At 53.1% G+C, this 17,363-nt stretch overlaps 7 protein-coding genes across 7 annotated transcripts; 3 read left to right on the top strand and 4 right to left on the bottom strand.

Annotated features, from left to right (window-relative positions):
- Window positions 1-790: 790 nt before the first annotated feature.
- Window positions 791-1,822, bottom strand: BDP55DRAFT_768058 (uncharacterized protein; the record flags this gene model as incomplete). The annotated part of the gene is made up of 6 exons (XM_060581010.1): window positions 791-1,174; window positions 1,330-1,348; window positions 1,403-1,434; window positions 1,498-1,560; window positions 1,620-1,717; window positions 1,792-1,822. The coding sequence occupies 6 exons, from the start codon at window positions 1,820-1,822 to the stop codon at window positions 791-793; spliced, it is 627 nt and encodes a 208-aa protein (XP_060430376.1).
- A 786-nt stretch (window positions 1,823-2,608) lies between these two features.
- Window positions 2,609-3,888, top strand: BDP55DRAFT_662430 (glyoxalase/Bleomycin resistance protein/Dioxygenase). The gene has a single exon (XM_060574800.1). The coding sequence runs from the start codon at window positions 3,050-3,052 to the stop codon at window positions 3,614-3,616; it is 567 nt and encodes a 188-aa protein (XP_060430377.1). The 5' UTR covers window positions 2,609-3,049; the 3' UTR covers window positions 3,617-3,888.
- Window positions 3,889-5,486: 1,598 nt separating this feature from the next.
- Window positions 5,487-7,430, top strand: BDP55DRAFT_609546 (PAP2 superfamily protein). The gene is made up of 2 exons (XM_060571159.1): window positions 5,487-6,137; window positions 6,214-7,430. The coding sequence occupies exons 1-2, from the start codon at window positions 5,931-5,933 to the stop codon at window positions 7,186-7,188; spliced, it is 1,182 nt and encodes a 393-aa protein (XP_060430378.1). The 5' UTR covers window positions 5,487-5,930; the 3' UTR covers window positions 7,189-7,430.
- A 2,868-nt stretch (window positions 7,431-10,298) lies between these two features.
- BDP55DRAFT_581643 (pectate lyase) lies at window positions 10,299-11,340 on the top strand. The gene is made up of 2 exons (XM_060570828.1): window positions 10,299-10,700; window positions 10,761-11,340. Exons 1-2 carry the CDS (start codon window positions 10,537-10,539, stop codon window positions 11,182-11,184), a joined length of 588 nt encoding a protein of 195 aa, XP_060430379.1. The 5' UTR covers window positions 10,299-10,536; the 3' UTR covers window positions 11,185-11,340.
- Window positions 11,341-12,063: 723 nt separating this feature from the next.
- Window positions 12,064-13,580, bottom strand: BDP55DRAFT_631537 (uncharacterized protein; the record flags this gene model as incomplete). Its single annotated transcript, XM_060572295.1, has 3 exons — window positions 12,064-12,411; window positions 12,436-12,862; window positions 13,183-13,580. The coding sequence occupies 3 exons, from the start codon at window positions 13,578-13,580 to the stop codon at window positions 12,064-12,066; spliced, it is 1,173 nt and encodes a 390-aa protein (XP_060430380.1).
- An 894-nt stretch (window positions 13,581-14,474) lies between these two features.
- Window positions 14,475-15,922, bottom strand: BDP55DRAFT_768062 (uncharacterized protein). Its single transcript, XM_060581011.1, has 2 exons — window positions 15,260-15,922; window positions 14,475-15,201 (listed from the first exon to the last, which is right to left on the bottom strand). The coding sequence occupies exons 1-2, from the start codon at window positions 15,739-15,741 to the stop codon at window positions 14,685-14,687; spliced, it is 999 nt and encodes a 332-aa protein (XP_060430381.1). The 5' UTR covers window positions 15,742-15,922; the 3' UTR covers window positions 14,475-14,684.
- BDP55DRAFT_662434 (uncharacterized protein) lies at window positions 15,909-16,629 on the bottom strand. Its single transcript, XM_060574801.1, has one exon. It carries the CDS (start codon window positions 16,612-16,614, stop codon window positions 16,294-16,296), a length of 321 nt encoding a protein of 106 aa, XP_060430382.1. The 5' UTR covers window positions 16,615-16,629; the 3' UTR covers window positions 15,909-16,293.
- Window positions 16,630-17,363: the final 734 nt, after the last annotated feature.

Below are 17,363 nucleotides of genomic sequence, written 5' to 3' on the forward strand. Positions count from 1 at the left end.
TTCCCAACCCGTAACAAGTGACGCTTAGGCGTTGGTCTCTCAAGTATGCACTATGTTGCTCTAATTGGAAGGGATTCATTGTTTAGGCCCAGGACGACAGGAGCGTCCATATTACCCCAGACCCTTCAGGGGTTCGAGTGTCTTCATAACGACAGTTTCTACGATGTTATCAACCAAGGAATCAATGCGCACGCAGTGACATCAATGTGCGTATCCCAACCAATGTCACCTCCAATTCATGTTCATTACTAGTATAAAGTCCTTGCAAGTTGCCAATAGTCGCCTTCAACGTACGGCTTGGGCGCACCAGTGACCACCCTGAATAATCGGGTTTCGTGCAACATTGCTGCTCCCAGGCAACTCAACCCTACGAAACCACATGAGAAAATGGCTGGCCTGAATCTGTCTCCGCCTTCGTCGCTCCGACCACGGCACCTTCTTCTTCCAGCTCCGTCGCGGCCCCAGATCATCCTCGAGCAGAGCTTTGGAGTCTGGCAGTGGCGCCACAAGGAACCATTTCTTTGGCTCGTGGTCGGTCTACGCCGCTTGCCACCGCTCAGGGGACCAGGTTTGGTGATCCTGCACGATCCGCTCGCCGTTCCACATCTCCCCGAGATCGAGATTGCATCTCACGACCGACTTGACTTCCACAATATCCTCCATGGCGCGGGGGTATCCCTTGTGAAAGTACCCAGTGAGGCAATTGACGCATGGTAAGGCGTTCCACGCGTCGACCTGTACCAGAAAACCACTCCGTCGCGGGAACAATGCTCCGTTCGACCGACTCGAATCAGGCAGCCTGCCACGCGACGTCTCGCTGGACCGTCTTCTGGAACATCTTAGCGCACAGGTCGGGCACCGGCTGGCCGTCAAGGTCAAGCGGAGAAGACACGGAGAGCATTCCCGCCGGAGCGAGGGTAATGGCTTCCATGACCCATTGCGACACGTTATTGGTGATCTGCCTGTCTTCGAAACTATGCGAGGCCGCGCTGGCTTTGTACTTTTTGGAAGGTGTGCCAAAGATGGAGTCCGGTTGTAAGGCGTTCCTCCACAAGCTGACGCAACGCTCGATCCGGAGGTTAGGATTCTGCTTGCAAAACGGGATCAGGCCTAGGGCGTAGCACTGGGGGCTGGCCACTGCTTCGCGGTCTTCGTCAAGGATGATGCTCCGGATCTGCCGGCGCGTGTCTTTGGGTTATCGATTACGGGGAATGAACAGCTACCGCCGCAGCAAAAAGGCGATAGTTGGAGCGGTCCTGCTCAGACAGAACTTCGGAGGTGGTGAAGCACTTCGTGCTACAGACACAACCAAGTACGACACAATCAAACCATCAGACCCTCGTCGCATCTAGAAGCATAGGTAAGTACATAGTCATGCCTTGAAGAGCTGAGGGACTCTTACTTCACTGCCGGGTTGCCATCTTCCTCCTCACACTTGGAAGTGGTTGCCAAGCGCGCAATGATCTCCGTGCCCTAGGGTCGGAGCTCAAGGCTCACCAACAACGGTTCGAAGCCAACGAACAGACAGAAGACGACATTCAGCACTTCAAGTACTATGACCTGTTCAAGGTGATCAGTACAAGCAACCAGGATAGGGACATCACAGAGAGAAATCTTACGACGACGTCGAGAAGTACCCGTCGAAGGTCAAGAATGCCATAGAGTTGACTATAAGTAGGCGGATGTTGAAGGGGGTGAGCTTCTACGCCGGAGTCTCCTTGAAAATTGAAATAGAGCCGGATGTCAGCCAGTCGGACGTGTACAAGAGGATGGGGATGAATGAAGACGTACTTGTAGAAGAATAACTTGTTCTTGGGTTCATTATTAGAGGAGATGGGGATTAATGATGAACGAGCCGAGGAGGATGTGCTCGTCCGTCCACTGAAACTGGCTGAGACCAAAGTGGTGAATGGCCCAAGTCGAGGTGATGGTCGACGGTCACGCGTCAGACCATGCCATTGGATCGGTAATGTACAGTATATGTACAGTATGAAGTCGACGCGCGCTGGGCAATCGGCGCCGGGCTTCTGCGCCGGGCTTCTGCGCTCCACGGTCGGCTTTCTTCCCCCGAACGGTGGGGCGGATCCGGTAGAGGATGCCCCCCTCCCCCGGCCGCCCCGTCAGTGGCTCTCGCCGTTCGGAGGGCCTTGCCAATGAGCCCCGCCGACACTCCCACAGCACCAGGCGTTCACCACCAAGTCCGTTGGCTGACCTAAGGCACCGTAGCGGCCAGCATCTAACGGGACCCGGCGGATGTAGTCTTCTTGACACTTAGACACTACGACTCCCTCGTAATCTCCTCCTCTTCACCTCCACCAAAGGTTCACAGCAATATCGCAGTTGAATCGTTAGGTATCGGACAGATACTAGACTTGACTTACGGCAGCAAATCATTCCAGAACCAACATCAATCTTCACCGCGACAAAATTTGGAAGCGCCACGTCTTATTTCTCCTCACCCAGCCATGTGTTGACGGACAGTCGGGGCCTGATTCACCGCCGAGATGCACGCTCGGTCCCAACGTCCCCTCTCAATCTTGGTCCCAAAAGCATCCCATCATTTGGAAAACGCCCCGAGTCACAAGCAGAGAACATGACACATTTGACACAATCTTATTGGTTCACAGCATGTTGTACGACTACGGGCGGACGTCCGGCCCGGCTCCTCATCCACCCGACTCGTCCAACGGCAACGGCCTTGACGCCAAAACTCCGAAGTGGCGCTCTCCCGGACACACGGGGGCGTCACGCCCAATATTGGACGCAAGAAGCCACTCGGACTTGCTTTTCGTAAGCAGCCATGGAGCCATAGTGAGAGAGCCACGAGACTGATCATGTTCCACAAAGTTATGACGAGTAACAAGCACTTGCGGATGTTTCTTGGACGCCCGGTCAGCATCTAAATATCGAGCTACCCCACACCACATCTCGCATCCCCTTTCCCCAGACCATCCACCCTCAGATCACCACCAGTCCCGCACATCACCACCACCTCAGCTCCACCTCACCTTTCGACTTTGTACATATCTTCACAGCAAAGAAATACAACATGGCGATAAAAGCCTCCACCGGAGTCTGCAAACCCTCCGAACTAGCCCACCTCGTCCTCCGCACCGCCAACCCTGACAAACTCATCTCCTTCTACCAAACCTTCCTCAACGCAACAATCACCGCCTCAAGCCCCCTCATCACCTTCCTCACCTGGGACCACGAACACCACCGCCTCGCCATCCTCAACGACCCCACCGCCGTCCCGCGCCAAGACAACGCCGTCGGTATGGACCACTTCGCCCTGACCTTCGACTCTCTCGGCGACCTGCTGCAATCCTACAAGGCCCGCAAGGACATGGGCATCGAGCCCGTATGGTGCGTCAACCACGGCATGTCGACGAGTATGTACTACCGCGATCCGGACGGCGGCAAGATTGAGACGCAGGTGGATGCCTTTGAGACAAAGGAGGATGCGGTTGCGTACATGACGAGTGCCGAGTTTGGCGAGGATCCGAGGGGGCCGAGGTTTGATCCTGAGGAGATGGTTAAGAGGTTTGAGGCTGGGGAGGATGAGAAGAGTTTGATGAAGAGGTCGGCTTTTGCCAAGGAGGAGATGAAGCTTTGATCTTTTGAGTGTTGGTGCATCGTGGTATTGTGGTTTTGGGGGTCATGGGTGAGGTTGGAGTTGGTGGATACATGGTGCTCATGTAAGTCAACTGCACATGATGGCGATGATTGCATTCTGCCTTAAGGTAGATAGCTAGCCAAGATGCTATCTAAATTGAAGCCTGGGTCTCTTGACAACCTATCGTGTGATAGTATCCACTATTGGGCTCATTGTGATACTTTCAAGGAAAAGTTGGGGCTGGAATTGGATTTGATGCCTAAGAGTTTAGGCGATGTGTTCAACACTTGATCCGAAAATTATGGTGCTTGAGATACTGTCAGTCTTCCTCGCGTAGTATGAAAAGCTCAAGCGAACTCGCGGCTCGATTTGTAAAGTTGCGTGATGCCAGAAGCTAGCCGAGTCGTCGGTAGAACAAAAAGCTTCCAAAACATGACGCATCGAGCTTTATTTTCTAGTAACATCATACAAAATGTCACTATCACTACCTTACTAAGTACCGTTCGCATTGTCACTACAACGCGTTTTTTTTTTCTTCTTCTTACAGATTTCTCTAGGCTGATTCCATCAGTAACAAACTCGAAGGAGCCGAGTATAGAAGTAAGAAACCGCTGCGGGTCAATCAGCATATCAAAGTAATAGCGGGGTAAATTCCAGTCGCATCGACCATACAGCTCTCAATCCAGGCAACGAGCCGAGTCATGGAGCTACTATGTCTTTAGGTCTGTGACACGACGATCACGTCTGGTAGTTTGCACTACTACCTACCTACTGAGCAAGTGCCTAGATGATAAATGTGCGGCACTTAAACTATAGGCACGACCATCACGTAGAGAGCCTTACAGCCGTAGACTTGATTAGGTCTCACAAATATACATAGGTAAAAGGTCCAACACCCTGTTCGAGTTCTCTCATTCTCTTGTTGATCGTGAACTGGTGTCAATATCTTCAAGTACGCAATAACTGTTTGGGTTACAAGCAAAAATGGACTAGATCCTATCACAGATATTTTCTTTAATTTCACAAAGGTCACTTTGGCTTAGAGATGACTTGGAGAAAACTGAAGAATATTTGTCCCAAAGTTACTCAGCAGTGGATGAGAATCATGAGTCAAGGGTCACACCACGCAGTTACAAACCTAAGGGGACAGGGGGCGCAGGATCCGAAGCAAGATATACCTGAATCTCCGACTTTTGCCAGATTCTGCTATGCGTGCTGGTCAGGTAAACAATGCAAGGTGCACTTTGTCTCCTTCGAGATATTCACTACTGGTGTCAAGGCTAAGTCTAAGACGACACATCAATGGGTAAAAAAACGCTGCAAGCCATTCATACTAGGATATTGCAAAATATATCGCGGCTCGAAATGCTCATATCTGGCGCAAGTGAGCTTGCAGCATTGTAAAACTGCCTAATCTTAGCAGCCTACATCAAATAGAACCGTCTGATTGACTTCAAAGACTCTGGCGAAAGCATGATGGCATTGTGGGAGTCGTGGCCCTGACTGAACGAACGTCGCATGCAGTTGTCGACCATGTTCGGTCCAATTCAAACTCCATCGTCTGCTAGCGCAATACAAGGAACACCACTCCAAACGCCTCATCTCCGTCCAGACGATACAATCTCATTCCAACACAAATCCATGGCATGCGCCTGGTTTTTTTTTTTTCTCTTTCTTGCTGTGGCTGGGCCAGAACAGCATCAGCCAAGCCTTTTTGGCAGGCCTCGAGTGGCTTTGAATCTCCGACGGCTGCAGATGACCCCTGTCTTCAAGTCTAGTTCAGCCCCCTAGCAGCCCCCAAAACTGCGTCTAGGCGAGCACCACACTGCTGGCTGGCCCGTCGAGAGTTACACCATCGCACTCTGGGTGACGTCAAGAGGCACGGGGAACGGCTTGGCAGCGCGTTGTCGCGCCTGGGATTCTTGAGTCTCTTCGGCGATGCGTGGTTTCTGCGTTCTCTGGGTGTGTTGTCTCTGTCTTACAGGTAAGGTACTACGGAGTACTCGTACTACGTAGTGCCTGTTTGTGGTGATGCAGCTGCCAAGGATGTGATGAAGATGGCGGTGATGGTGAGAAAGCGCGCTTGGCATATTACCTGACGATTTCCCACTTCACTACCCAAGCAAGGAACACTGCTTCTCTTTCTTTCGCATAATCATTTGGGTAGTCTGAAGAGAACACCATCGTAATATCTCCAATCATCAACTTGGTGGATCCGCCACCGTCCCTGCTTCCTCCTCTCGATCTTCCGAAATACCTCGAAGTGTTCATCCTCAGACCTCGACAACAACAACAGCATCGCCTGCTTCCTAGGATGACCCGCTTCAACCCTTTCGCACGTAGTCGGCAAGACACAACGACCCTCCCAACACATCGTAAAAGCAGCCAGGACACAAAGGTCAATAATCGCTGGCATGGACACGATTACAGCATGGCCCACCGGCCGCCTTTTATGCTCTGGCTCAAGGTGACGTGGCTAGACATCCTCACCATGATCATCATGGGAGTCATCGCCCTTGTGGTACGCACCCTATCTCACTGCCAACCCTCATGTTGGACGCATTACCTCTGCCATCCAACTAACACCACCTCTTCAGGTCTTCAGAGCCCATCCGCCAGCACACCGAACGTTCCCCGTCACCTTTGACAACGACGAGGTCGTCTACCCCCAGTTCGCATACCCGCACATCCCACAATATATCCCCAGCCATGCCGCCACCGCCCTCGGCATCGGCGTGCCCATCCTCTCCATCCTCCTCTGCCAGATCAGAGTGCGCTCCTTCTGGGACATCAACAACGGCATCATGGGCCTCCTCTACTCCGTCATCGGCTCCACCGTCTTCCAGGTCATGATCAAGTGGCTCATCGGCGGCCTGCGTCCCAACTTTCTCGAAGTCTGCCAACCCGACATTACCAAAGCCTCCCAGCCGGGCGGCAACGCCACGGGTCTCGACGGCACGGGCTACGGAGGCATCATGTGGACGTCGGATATCTGCACCAGGGAGATGGACGGCACCCTCTCCAACGCCATGGAATCTTTCCCCTCGGGCCACACCACTGCCATGTTCTCGGGCATGGTGTTCCTGTACCTCTACCTCAACGCCAAACTCAAGGTCTTTTCAAACCACCACACTCCCATGTGGAAGCTCGTCCTCACCTACGCTCCGATCCTCCTCGCCACCCTAGTCGGCGGTTCCCTGACGGTCGACCAGTCTCATAACTGGTACGACGTTCTAGCGGGCGCCATTATTGGGACTGTTTTCGCTTTCTCGTCGTACAGGATGGTCTACGCCGCCGTATGGGACTGGCGCTTCAACCATATTCCCCTCCATCGCAAGATGCCTCTGGAATTCAACCTCGAGGCTATTGGTGAAGTCGGCGCGGTGGCCACCCGCAAGGCCGGATGGGGTAAGAGACGCGGGGAGAAGGGAGCTGGTCCCGAGAGAATGGCTAGCAGGACAAGGTACGCCACCGGTAGTAGGGATGCGCGAGGCTTTGGTGTACCCCGTAAGGCGGTGGCATCTCACCATTCGAGAGGCGACCGGCGTCCATCCGGCGAGGACATGGTGTAGTCGTTCACCGACTCGTTCCGCCGGGTGGGATTTTTTTGCTTGGTCCGAGGAGTTGCGAATGATACCCAGATTGCAGACAAGCATCGATCCGGTGGTCTCGATCGCGCCATGAGAGATGGCGCAAGAGCATGCGCCGTCGCCTCAGATACCTGCGTGTTTGACTTGTTTACTTAGTACTCATAATTAATACTACACAACCAAATTTTATTCAAAGCACCAACCAGTGTCGGACCTCTCTTCCCAATCATTAAACTCTGATCAGTTTCTCTTGGCTTGGCCAAGCTTCACAGACACGGCAAAGGCTTTCGGGGCGCACGTTCATAACACGCCAATGGTATCATATCTAACTTGATACTAATGACCACGCTGGTCTAGGATCGTACATGCGGCGCGGTATGCTCGGCACCCGCAATGCTACCACTTCGATGCAAAAGTCGGGCGCCCACGTGCCGCCGTGTCTTGGTCTGATGTCAGTCGTTGTTGATGGGTCACCGTTCAGTCTGATGTTCTATGGGGTCTCTCGAGTTGCTCCACTTTCAGCACTGCCATGTGTCTTTGCATCCTAGGTGTGAGGTTTGCGGTTGCAGTTGCAAAGCTGCTGTTATCAAAGTTTAAAAATAGTTATAGCTCTACCTCAAACATACCACCAGCCGCGGTTCTCTGGCTCAGAAACACGACGGGAAACCGGAGGCCATTGCCCATTGGGAACAGTCGTTCTAGTCTCGAACTTTCGCGGGAAGTATGAAAGACTTACCGTGTGTATGTGAGTATGTGTCAGTTGTCAAATTACGGACATGAAGCCGTTATGGGGAACCGCTGGTGCGAGTTCGAACACGAAAGCGCAAGTGCACCATTGTGCGATGGACCCTCGTCTCCCCTCGAATCAGTTGCATTTCATTTCGCCGTTTGTCTCGTTATTTTTCTCAGACTTGTGAGGTGGGAGTCTCGCACATAGTGAGCGGTTCTTTTCGCGAGTCACCGTGGCCTTCTGCATAAGTCTGTGGTGTCTTGGCGCGCAAAGCGTTTCTTGGCGGCCTGAACTCTATCACAAAGACCATCAGTCAGCGGATTTTTTTGCTTGCTGCTGCCCATTCCCACTCACAGCCCACCATCGTCCCCCCTGAGTTGCAGATCAGGTCCCAGACAGTTAAGTCTTTCGGGGCGGGAATCAGAGTTTTGCTACTTTACACTACGTGATTGAACTCTAACAAGGAGGCAAACAAACAACCCTTCGGGAGGACTCCGTGCTCTCGAAATGAGGTGACAAACGAAGTCGAACATGACCAATATCGAACTTGCCATCGTCGTTGAAAATAAGCCTGGCTCGGCAACTCTTTAAGCCGCAAAATAAGGTCGCATTGAGCCCAGCGAGGCGGATACTAGAAGAGGGCCTCCCGCAAACCCCAGAGAGGGCTCCGCACAACCGAGACTCCGAACAAGAGAAGGATCAGTTCAACGACATCACGCAGTGTGTAGTAAGGTAGGATGGAGCTCTGCCTCAATCTGGAGGAAACCCGGCAGATATCCTCCCCGCACGGATAGCCACCCTCTCCGTGCCCGCCCCGAGATCTCCGGGATCCGTAGACTAATCGGCTCGCCCGACCTCTACCCCTTGACCGGATAGGAGTCAGGTAGATTGGATCAAGCAACCCCCACCATCTGTACAGGGTCCCCACCCCCCTCTCCTCTTCTAGAAAGAACCTGTCAGCCTGTCAGGAACGACGAGTCTTCACCTGACATGAACCTTGAAGACGAGCAGCAAAAGCAGCAAAAGCATCGCAAAGAGGCCAAGACCATCCGGCCACCCAAAGGGCTACAAACTCAAAAATGCCCAGACCATTAGCAAGTTTGACATATGATGTGCAATCAACCCGCCTCCGCCCTTCCACCTTGGCTTTATGTTAATCCTTCTTTTCACACCGTTGGAACTGTTGGTTATACCAGGTGATGGACTGATGGCTAACCACGCAGGCGGGACGAACTCTCGGATCATCTCCCGCTCGAGCTGCCATCCCGGACGGGTCGAATCTATACCAGACGACCCATATTGCATAGCTGTTCCTGAACGAGTTCCACTTTGACACTTCTTGCTAACACTGACCAGCTCGAGTTGCACTGTGACTGTCACTTCCTTCTCTTGTGCCTGCCTTTGAGAGTTGCCGCCGCTCCACGTTCCCTCTGTGGCAATGAAGCTGTGACCCTCACGGATAGACTACCTCAAATGTCGGTCCCCTCCGTACCTAGCATAGAAGAAGACCGAGAGGACTGGCCCACCTCTTGCAGCAGAGACTGTTCTCTTTTGCTGATCTCATCAATTTACACAAGATTGTGGAGAGGGCTCGGCGATGATCGAATATATCCAAACATCTTGGCTTGTATCTCTTGGTGGGCTACCGGTGAGGTTTCTCCATACTAAATCACTTTGCAATTTACAGAGCACAGGGGCATGCTCTGATGTGACGAATAAGCAGCTTTAAATGTCTTTGACTATGCGGTACTAGTGAGCCTCAAGACAAGATATAAGACCACCTTCCTCATCCCCCTTTTGTGAGCAGATCTTCTCTCCACACCAGGCTTCTCATCGCCAAACAAACATTCTCTTCACTCCCCTCCTTCAAACACCTTTCTCTTACATACTCTCACTGTTTCATCTCGTTTGTATCTACGTTCTATTTCTTTCTCTCGTTCAGAGTCTGGTACTGTCAACAACATCAACCTCCGTCCCACCCAAGAAAAACCCACCTCCTTCACCGACGATTATCCACAAAAATGGCGTCTCGGCTGGTCCTCTTCTCTCTTGCCGCGCTGGCTTCCGCGAACCCCATCAACCCAGATGGATACGAGCGGCCGGCCCGCAGACACGTCGGAGGCGTAGGACACCTTGCCCGCGCTGTTATGGCGCCCCAGCAGCCTCGCGGCGCGCCTGTTGAAGGCCCCGCCAGAGTCGAAATCAGATATGCCAACCCTGGTGAAAATGGAACTTGCGAAGACACTCCCGACGTTGGGTCGAGCGCTGAGAAGGCCAAGGATAAGAAGAAGGACAAGAGCAAGGACAAGAGCAAGGATAAGAACAAGGACAAGAAGAAGGGCGGCAGCGGCTCCGGGTCCGGATCTGGTTCCGGTTCCGGTTCAGGCTCAGGCTCTGGCTCAGGCTCAGGTTCAGGCTCTGGTGGCTTAGGATCCGGCAGCTCCGGCGGCGGCGGCAGCTCCGGAGGCGGCAGCACAGCCAACAATGGCACTCTTCCCGGCGGCGGCAGCAGCGGCAGTGTCGTCAAGACCTTCCCCACCCCTGCCGGCACAGAGAACCTCTCCGCGGCGCGGACTATTAGCGGCAACTTCGACGGCGGCATGAAGATGTATGACCGTGTCCCCAGCACCTGCACGGGCAGCGAAGGCGGACAAAAGGACGCAGCCTTCATCCTGGAGGACGGCGCCACCCTCAGCAACGTCATTATTGGAGCCGGTGCCGGGGAGGGTATCCAGTGCCAGGGCAGCTGCAACCTCGTCAACGTGTAAGCCAAACAGCGTTTCAACTCTTGATCTAATACCACATACTAACACATGAGCGACAGCTGGTGGGACAAGGTCTGCGAAGACGGCGCCACCTTCCGCCAGACAGGCGGTACCTCCACGGTCAAGGGTGGCGGCGCCCGCGACGCCCCCGATAAGCTCTTCCAGCACAACGGTGGCGGCACGGTAGAGGTCTCTGACTTTTACGCAAAGAACGTCGGCCAGTTCTGGCGCTCGTGCGGTAACTGCAAGACGCAGACGGCGCGTACTGCAGTTTTCAACAATATCTACGTCGACGGCGGCAAGACGGTCGCTCACTACAACGGTAACCTCGGCGACAAGGTCACGATCAACGGCGCTTGCGTCTTGGGTGGTGCCACGGTGTGCAAGAACTCCAAGGGCGTCACTGGTGGTGGCGAGCCTGGCGATGCGGCTGATGATCCGACTATCTGCGTGCAGACTGACGTCAAGACATCTGGATGCTAAAGGGCTGGTTGGTTGTTGTTTAGGGTGAAGAAAAATCCAGGGAGGCTCGTTTGACTTAGTCGCGTGGACTCCAATGTCTGTGTATCTTCTTCTTCTCTGTATATCACGCTTTTGGACTGGTCCTTTGGGATTCGGACTGGATGTCTCGGAGTCAAGGGTTCTGTTCGAGCTGTAAATACTTGTACAACTGCAGGATTTGCAGGTCAATCAAGCACATACATATCTCTTAAGTTCTTGGAATTTCTGGTGATGAACTATTCACGAAGTGAATTCGAACGTTGGGTCTTCCTGCTCAGCTCAAATGCAAGAGCGGATTAAGTACTATTAAGAGTTCTTGGATAGACTCCCGGTTCTGCGACAGGACTAGACTTGGCTGATCTTTCTTTCTCTTTAAAGATACCCAGCAAAGCCCTGGTGCCGGTATTGATAATGACGGCGTTAGTAGATTTCCACAGCGAGCTTCTGGGTGCCTATGCCCCTGCAGCTTTCCAGCCCCTTTTTGATCGTGTCAGCGAAAACACTCAGGAAGATCACTATCATTCCGACGACATGCCCCTACCCTGGAATCCTGATTCACGGGCAAAGGCGTGCATCACGGTAAGTATCCGGCTGCGATTAGTTGAGGAGCACGATTCCTTCCTACTGGCACATAGGTGAAGTAGGCGTCACAAGTTAAGGTTGCCGCCGAAAAACACTACTCGTTCCTGAGTACGGCACTAAAGGTCTGGTACCTACATAGGGTCTAGCTAATTGAAGTTGATTCCGCTGCTTTGAGGTTCCAATGCTCACCATAACGGTTTGTCCCAAGGCCTATCCCAATCATACCTGCACGACGTGGATTCAGCACTTAGCTCTACACTGGCTCCTTGCTTTTCCTCGTCAATTATTCTGTTCTTCTAGTCGACAGCTGCTTTGTCTCGTGTAGCCCTTGACCTCCACACATGTCTCTGCTTCGCAAAACCCCGAGTCGTCACTCCGCCTTTCCAGTACCCCGTAAAACTCAAATACGGCTGGCACTTGTCCGTTGAAGTTCTCGCTAGGCTCCAGCCTTCCCTTGAGCTCTGGGGGACTGATGATACTACTTTGCACTGATACCCTGATCAACTCTGAGGTCACGAGCGCTACCGCTACTGGCGTTCGAGGGTTCTGTTGGAGCCGCAACCAGTCGCTGATGTTATCTTGGAAGGCAACTTCTGATACAGTAGCAAAAAATGGGTTGCTGAAGCCCTTTGCTGTTGTGGGTCAATTCACAGGGACCAAGTCGATCTCGACTTCTCGGCAAGTGAAGTGGAGGGAGGCTTGGCAATCTCGCCAGCCTTGTTTGTCGTGCTCTCTCCTCATCGTGAAGTAGTTGTCTGAACTGCACTCCATGAAAGGGTCGGAGTAGGTCCTCAAGAGTTCGGGTGAATAAAGTCTCTGTCGGTTGCCGTGGTACTTGTCCCCGGTGAATGTTCCTCTGCGGGGTGGCATAGACACTGCCTTGAGGAAAGGTTCCATGTCGAGTTCGACATCGTACACCTCGTCCCTATCTTGATTAGAATCAAGATCTTCCTCAGCTGATTCAAGTTCCTCTTTTTCTCCCTCGTCTTCTTCATAATCGTCTTCTTCCTCCTCGTCCTCCTCTTCCCCTTCTTCGTCGATAAAGACCCGATACTCTTCATCAACAGAGAGACCCGGTCTTTTTCGTCATTAGGGATCCGGTGTTATTCGTGAAAAAGAACCTGGTCCGCTTCGTCAGCAAGAAACTGATCTTCTTCAAAATGCACTATTTCTTCCTCTAGATAGCCGGTGCCATCGGAGGTCTGTCTGTCTTCATTTTCCAACGTTTCAGAGGGTTGACCCCGATCCATGCTGGGCGGTACTGCAAGGGCTTTCTGGACCTGGCCTGCCTCTAACCTTACGCCCCAGACGTCAACTCATTCCGAGGTGAAACGGGAGGGATTCTCCCATCTGCGAGTGAAGCTAGACGGGTTGATGAGATCCCTGAGCAGGGTTAACCTCAATCGTTCCCTATCGTAGATGCAGATGTAAGCTGCACAGTGCTCATCGGGGACTCCGCCCAGAGCCGCGCCGTCCACGTAGACAAGAGAAAAGGATTTCTGTGACCTCAGGGGATGTGCTACCTCCGGATATGGAAAAGGCAACATCACGATCATGAGCGCCCGTTTGTTCCAGATAATAGTACCTCTACACATCCATTCGCCGGCTGAACAGTTGGCGACGTGGTCGGATTCGAAGCAGAGAACACTGTTTGGGATATCGACATGGCCACAGTTCTCTCGAATATGGGTCGAAGAGATCGAGAACCACACGAGGGTCGCGAGCGAGTGTGTAGCCAGAGATGCAGAGTCGACTGCTTGCGGGTCATTGTCGAGACACCTTTGGAACGCAGACATGCCACGTTCGGACTCCGTGAAGTGCCATTGATGAACAAGCTATGCATGTTCCCTCTCATAATCTGTCCGTTGATCCTCGGCCTGTTGTTCGGTTTCTTCTTCCGCTGCCTGTAAGTCCCTCCTCTTCTTTTGCTCTTCTTTCCGTCCTTCCTCGGCCAGACAACACGCGAGCCCCTCCGGAGACTTTGCTAGTTTTGCCAACCTGTTGCAGTTATTCTCCTGTGTCTTCAAGTCGCGCTTTTATTTGAGAGAAAGGGCGTTGAATTTAGACAAGGATTCTACAAAACGTGAATGGCGCTCAAGGCACAAGAGTAAGTTGCTGTTGCCATAGTCACTGCCTCGTCCCTTCCCATTTCCTCGGCTCCCGCTTTTGCCTTTTTGTATACCTCCGCCACTACCTTGACCACGGCCGCGGCTGGGGTTTTGACTATTGCTATTGCCCTCACAACTCCTGCTGGGTTTTTGGTTTGTCATCGTGAACCAAGCACAGAAATCTCGCGAGTCTGTAGGAAATAGGCACAAACGGGGCATTGGCACAATATTGCTTCGGTGACGCTTCGGGGAGGGCGGGCGATTGAAGTGTAGGTAGTTCGATGATCAAGTAGCAGTAAATCGGTGGGGCTATATCTCTCGATGTCGTCGAAGTCGTACGAGAGAAGGGTAAGTAAATCATATATCAAGGTGGTGGCCAGCTTTGATGATAATGAGAGTTTGTAAACGTATTGCTAGGTCGCGACATGGCATTCGATCGCATACGGATGAGAAAGAAGAAATACTACTTCCCCTAGGCTTCGAATCCTACTATCTAGTCGCCACGTCTTGTCTTGGTCTCTGCCAAACTCTCGAGTTCAGTCAAAGAGTGACCGCGTGATGTCAAATGGCTTGAAATCATATCCCCGACTCAGCCCATCTCATTTCAACGTCCAGGATTGACATTGTCATCATCGCGTACTAAGTGAGCAAACGTGAACATGATAATCGTGGTATTCAGATATGTAGACGACAACACTATCCCGAGACGTCCCATCTCATCTCATTTCACTCATCTCACTCCGCCCTCACTCAATTCATTTACCCCCACCTCACACTTCACTCACAACTGTATCACGTCCTCACAAGCCACGCAGCCTCGATATTCGCCTTCGGATCCGGCGCCCCCTTTGCACTCTTCAACCAGCAATAATTCTCATCCGTCCCCTGCTTCCCCGCCGTAACCCACGCTACGCCCACACAAGGCCCATCAGCGCTCTGCGTCGTGATAGCGAGCGCCGCGCACAGGTTCATGCAGTCCTCCATCCTCGTCAGCGGGATGTGGCCAAGGTCGTTCATCGGGTAATTATTGCCGCACTCGCGCACGAAGCGCAGATTCGAGTTTGGCACCGTGTACGTCTTGTTCTCCGAGCTGAGGTCTGGGCAATTTGTCGTCGCTTCGCCCAGGATCGAGGAGGCTTGGCCTGGGAGCGGGATGTAGGCGAGTGAGGTTGAAGTGGAGGATACGGATGATGCTGTTGCCGATGCTGAGGCTGAGAGCGCAGAGGCTCCTGAAGCTGATGCGGATGCGGATGCGACTGATGATCCGCTTGAAGCACACGCTGATGGTGATGATGATTTTTCGAGTTTGCTGCGTCAGGTGTCAGTTTCTTTTGTCTCCCGAAGTTTGGCTGGTTGTCTTCACTCACGCTTCGCACGTCTGCACATACGCCGCATGTGCCTGGGCAATCGTTCCCGCCGCAGCAGACGCACCAATCGTCCCGAGAAAGAACACCAACGCGATAATAGCCACCCAAAACGTTGCTACTGGGATGCCCCATATCCTCTTGTTCTTCTTTGGCGGCATCCCCGCCTGGCTTCCGCCGTAAGCCGTTCCGGCGGCCGTGGAGTGTGCGGGGTACTGGTGGCTTTCGTACCCGGTGTGCTGATCTTGGTATGGCGCGTATCCGCCCGGGGCCGGTGCCGGTACCGACTCAAGGGCGGCGCCCGGCGCAGGCTGGTAGTACTTCATGCCCGGCGAGGGCGAGGCCACCTCGAGGCCCGCATATTCGGCCGGCATCAGTCCTGTTTGGTATTTGACTTCGCGGTCCGAGTCTTGTGATGCTTGTCTGGAAGCGATGTTGCTGTTGTCCGGTGCGACCAGGTGTCTTTCCGGTGAACTTGATGGCATTGTTGATTCGAATTATGTGGCAACCCCCCGCTAACGTCCAAATGCGAATCGACTCGATGGAAGGACGCTCCGGGATTCTAGTACTGAACGTGAGGACTAAAGTCAACGTGACCGTGACTAAGTAATGAAAGGGTGTGAACTCAAAAGGCAGAAATTTTAGAGGACCACGTCGCGAGCCGATTTGGAGGGGTGGCAGCAAAGATATACGCTTACAACACCCGGAAGAGGAGGGCCAGCAGCAAGCAGATTATTAAAACCCCGGCCCATCCTTCAGGGCCTTCACCAACCATCAAGAGCAGAGGAGACGCACAGGACAAGCGGTCCTACAAGGCTCCGTGATGAATGATCGACCTGTTGGGGAAAAGCAAGAATCGAGCCATGTTCCTCACCCTTGCCCGTTCCGCTACGAGCGGGCAGCACCGTTGACGCTCTTGGGCTTGGGAATGGGGACTTTGGTTTTCTCTTTACTCGACATGGGCGCTCCATCTCGAAAGCCACTTCCTCAAAGGGAATAGCAGTATCGAAAGCCGTAAGTTGTAATGGGTGCCCCCATCATGCTCGTAGGCAACGGGATGGTGTCCAATGGACAAGGCCATGATCCTTGGCGCTGTTGCGCCCGCTCACCAGGGGGGTGCGGCAGGGCGACGAGAAGAGGATCTTGTGCCTGGCAGGTGGTAGGCAGCTCATTACGGCGGTCACACATCTCTGCCAGCGGCCAATGGCCGTGCACTTGGGAGGTTGAGATGACAGGGCCGGCCAGATGCAAGTGAGATTTGAAACTCTGCCTTTCTCTCTGTCTCTCACTGTAAGAGTCGCAGAGCTGAGCTGCCAATGGCACCCTACCACCAAGCCCTGCGTTTGGAGCGGTCTCATTAATTGATATTCTCAATAGACTCGTCTCAGGGCTGCAGGACCGTCCTTGACTCGACGAGGAGGAAGATGTGACGGTAGCCGCCGGGCTCATGCTGTTCAGGTCTTTGGGGAAGGCCCTGGTCTGGTCTAAGCCACTGATCGCTGTTGAATTGCCGCTTGAGGCACACGCTATAGATGGCCCTTTGGGCTTGGCTGCTAACGCAACCAGCGCGGCAAACTGGTCAATCACAGCAGCAGATTACAGAGTCTCATCGCCAGCCTATAGCCCGAGTTGCTCGCCGCCGACGAGACCTGCTTCGATCCAGTAGATCGGGAGACGTGTTGATGCTTGATACCAGTGTCATGGGAAAAGTAATGCTCTTTCAATGCTAGTAACGGAGAATATGTAATCACGCAAGAAAAGTCAGCATCCGATCCCTCAAAAACCACGCGACAAACCTGAACGATGGAAGGTAACCCCGGACTCCGTGTACACCCAAGCAACTCCCCCATCCCACGGAGTTCACATCCGACACGCTTAAACAGCTGTCGACAATCACTCATTCTCTCCACTTGTCTACGACGAAGTAATTCGTACCAAGGCAACAGCCAACAACGCCAATACGAAGAAGCGTCTCCTCACTTCCCACCCAGAAGGCTCCTACGGTGCGGAGTTGACGTAGTGTCGAAGATGGAGCCATCTGGGAGGCTTGAAGCAAATCCTCCAGGAAGAAGGATTTCAGCCCCGGCCCCCGGTAACAGCCAAATTT

This window comes from Colletotrichum godetiae, assembly GCF_030913485.1.
Source record: "Colletotrichum godetiae strain CBS 193.32 chromosome Unknown BDP55scaffold_18, whole genome shotgun sequence".
In the NCBI taxonomy this organism is placed as follows: domain Eukaryota; kingdom Fungi; phylum Ascomycota; class Sordariomycetes; order Glomerellales; family Glomerellaceae; genus Colletotrichum; species Colletotrichum godetiae.

Coding starts and splice junctions, on each gene's coding strand:
- BDP55DRAFT_662430 (XM_060574800.1), top strand. CDS start 3,050: ATGGCGATAAAAGCCTCCACCGGAGTCTGCAAACCCTCCGAACTAGCC.
- BDP55DRAFT_609546 (XM_060571159.1), top strand. CDS start 5,931: ATGACCCGCTTCAACCCTTTCGCACGTAGTCGGCAAGACACAACGACC. Junction 6,138..6,213: donor TGGGAGTCATCGCCCTTGTG/GTACGCACCCTA, acceptor CCACCTCTTCAG/GTCTTCAGAGCCCATCCGCC.
- BDP55DRAFT_581643 (XM_060570828.1), top strand. CDS start 10,537: ATGAAGATGTATGACCGTGTCCCCAGCACCTGCACGGGCAGCGAAGGC. Junction 10,701..10,760: donor AGCTGCAACCTCGTCAACGT/GTAAGCCAAACA, acceptor CATGAGCGACAG/CTGGTGGGACAAGGTCTGCG.
- BDP55DRAFT_768062 (XM_060581011.1), bottom strand. CDS start 15,741: ATGCCATCAAGTTCACCGGAAAGACACCTGGTCGCACCGGACAACAGC. Junction 15,202..15,259: donor TATGTGCAGACGTGCGAAGC/GTGAGTGAAGAC, acceptor CACCTGACGCAG/CAAACTCGAAAAATCATCAT.
- BDP55DRAFT_662434 (XM_060574801.1), bottom strand. CDS start 16,614: ATGAGACCGCTCCAAACGCAGGGCTTGGTGGTAGGGTGCCATTGGCAG.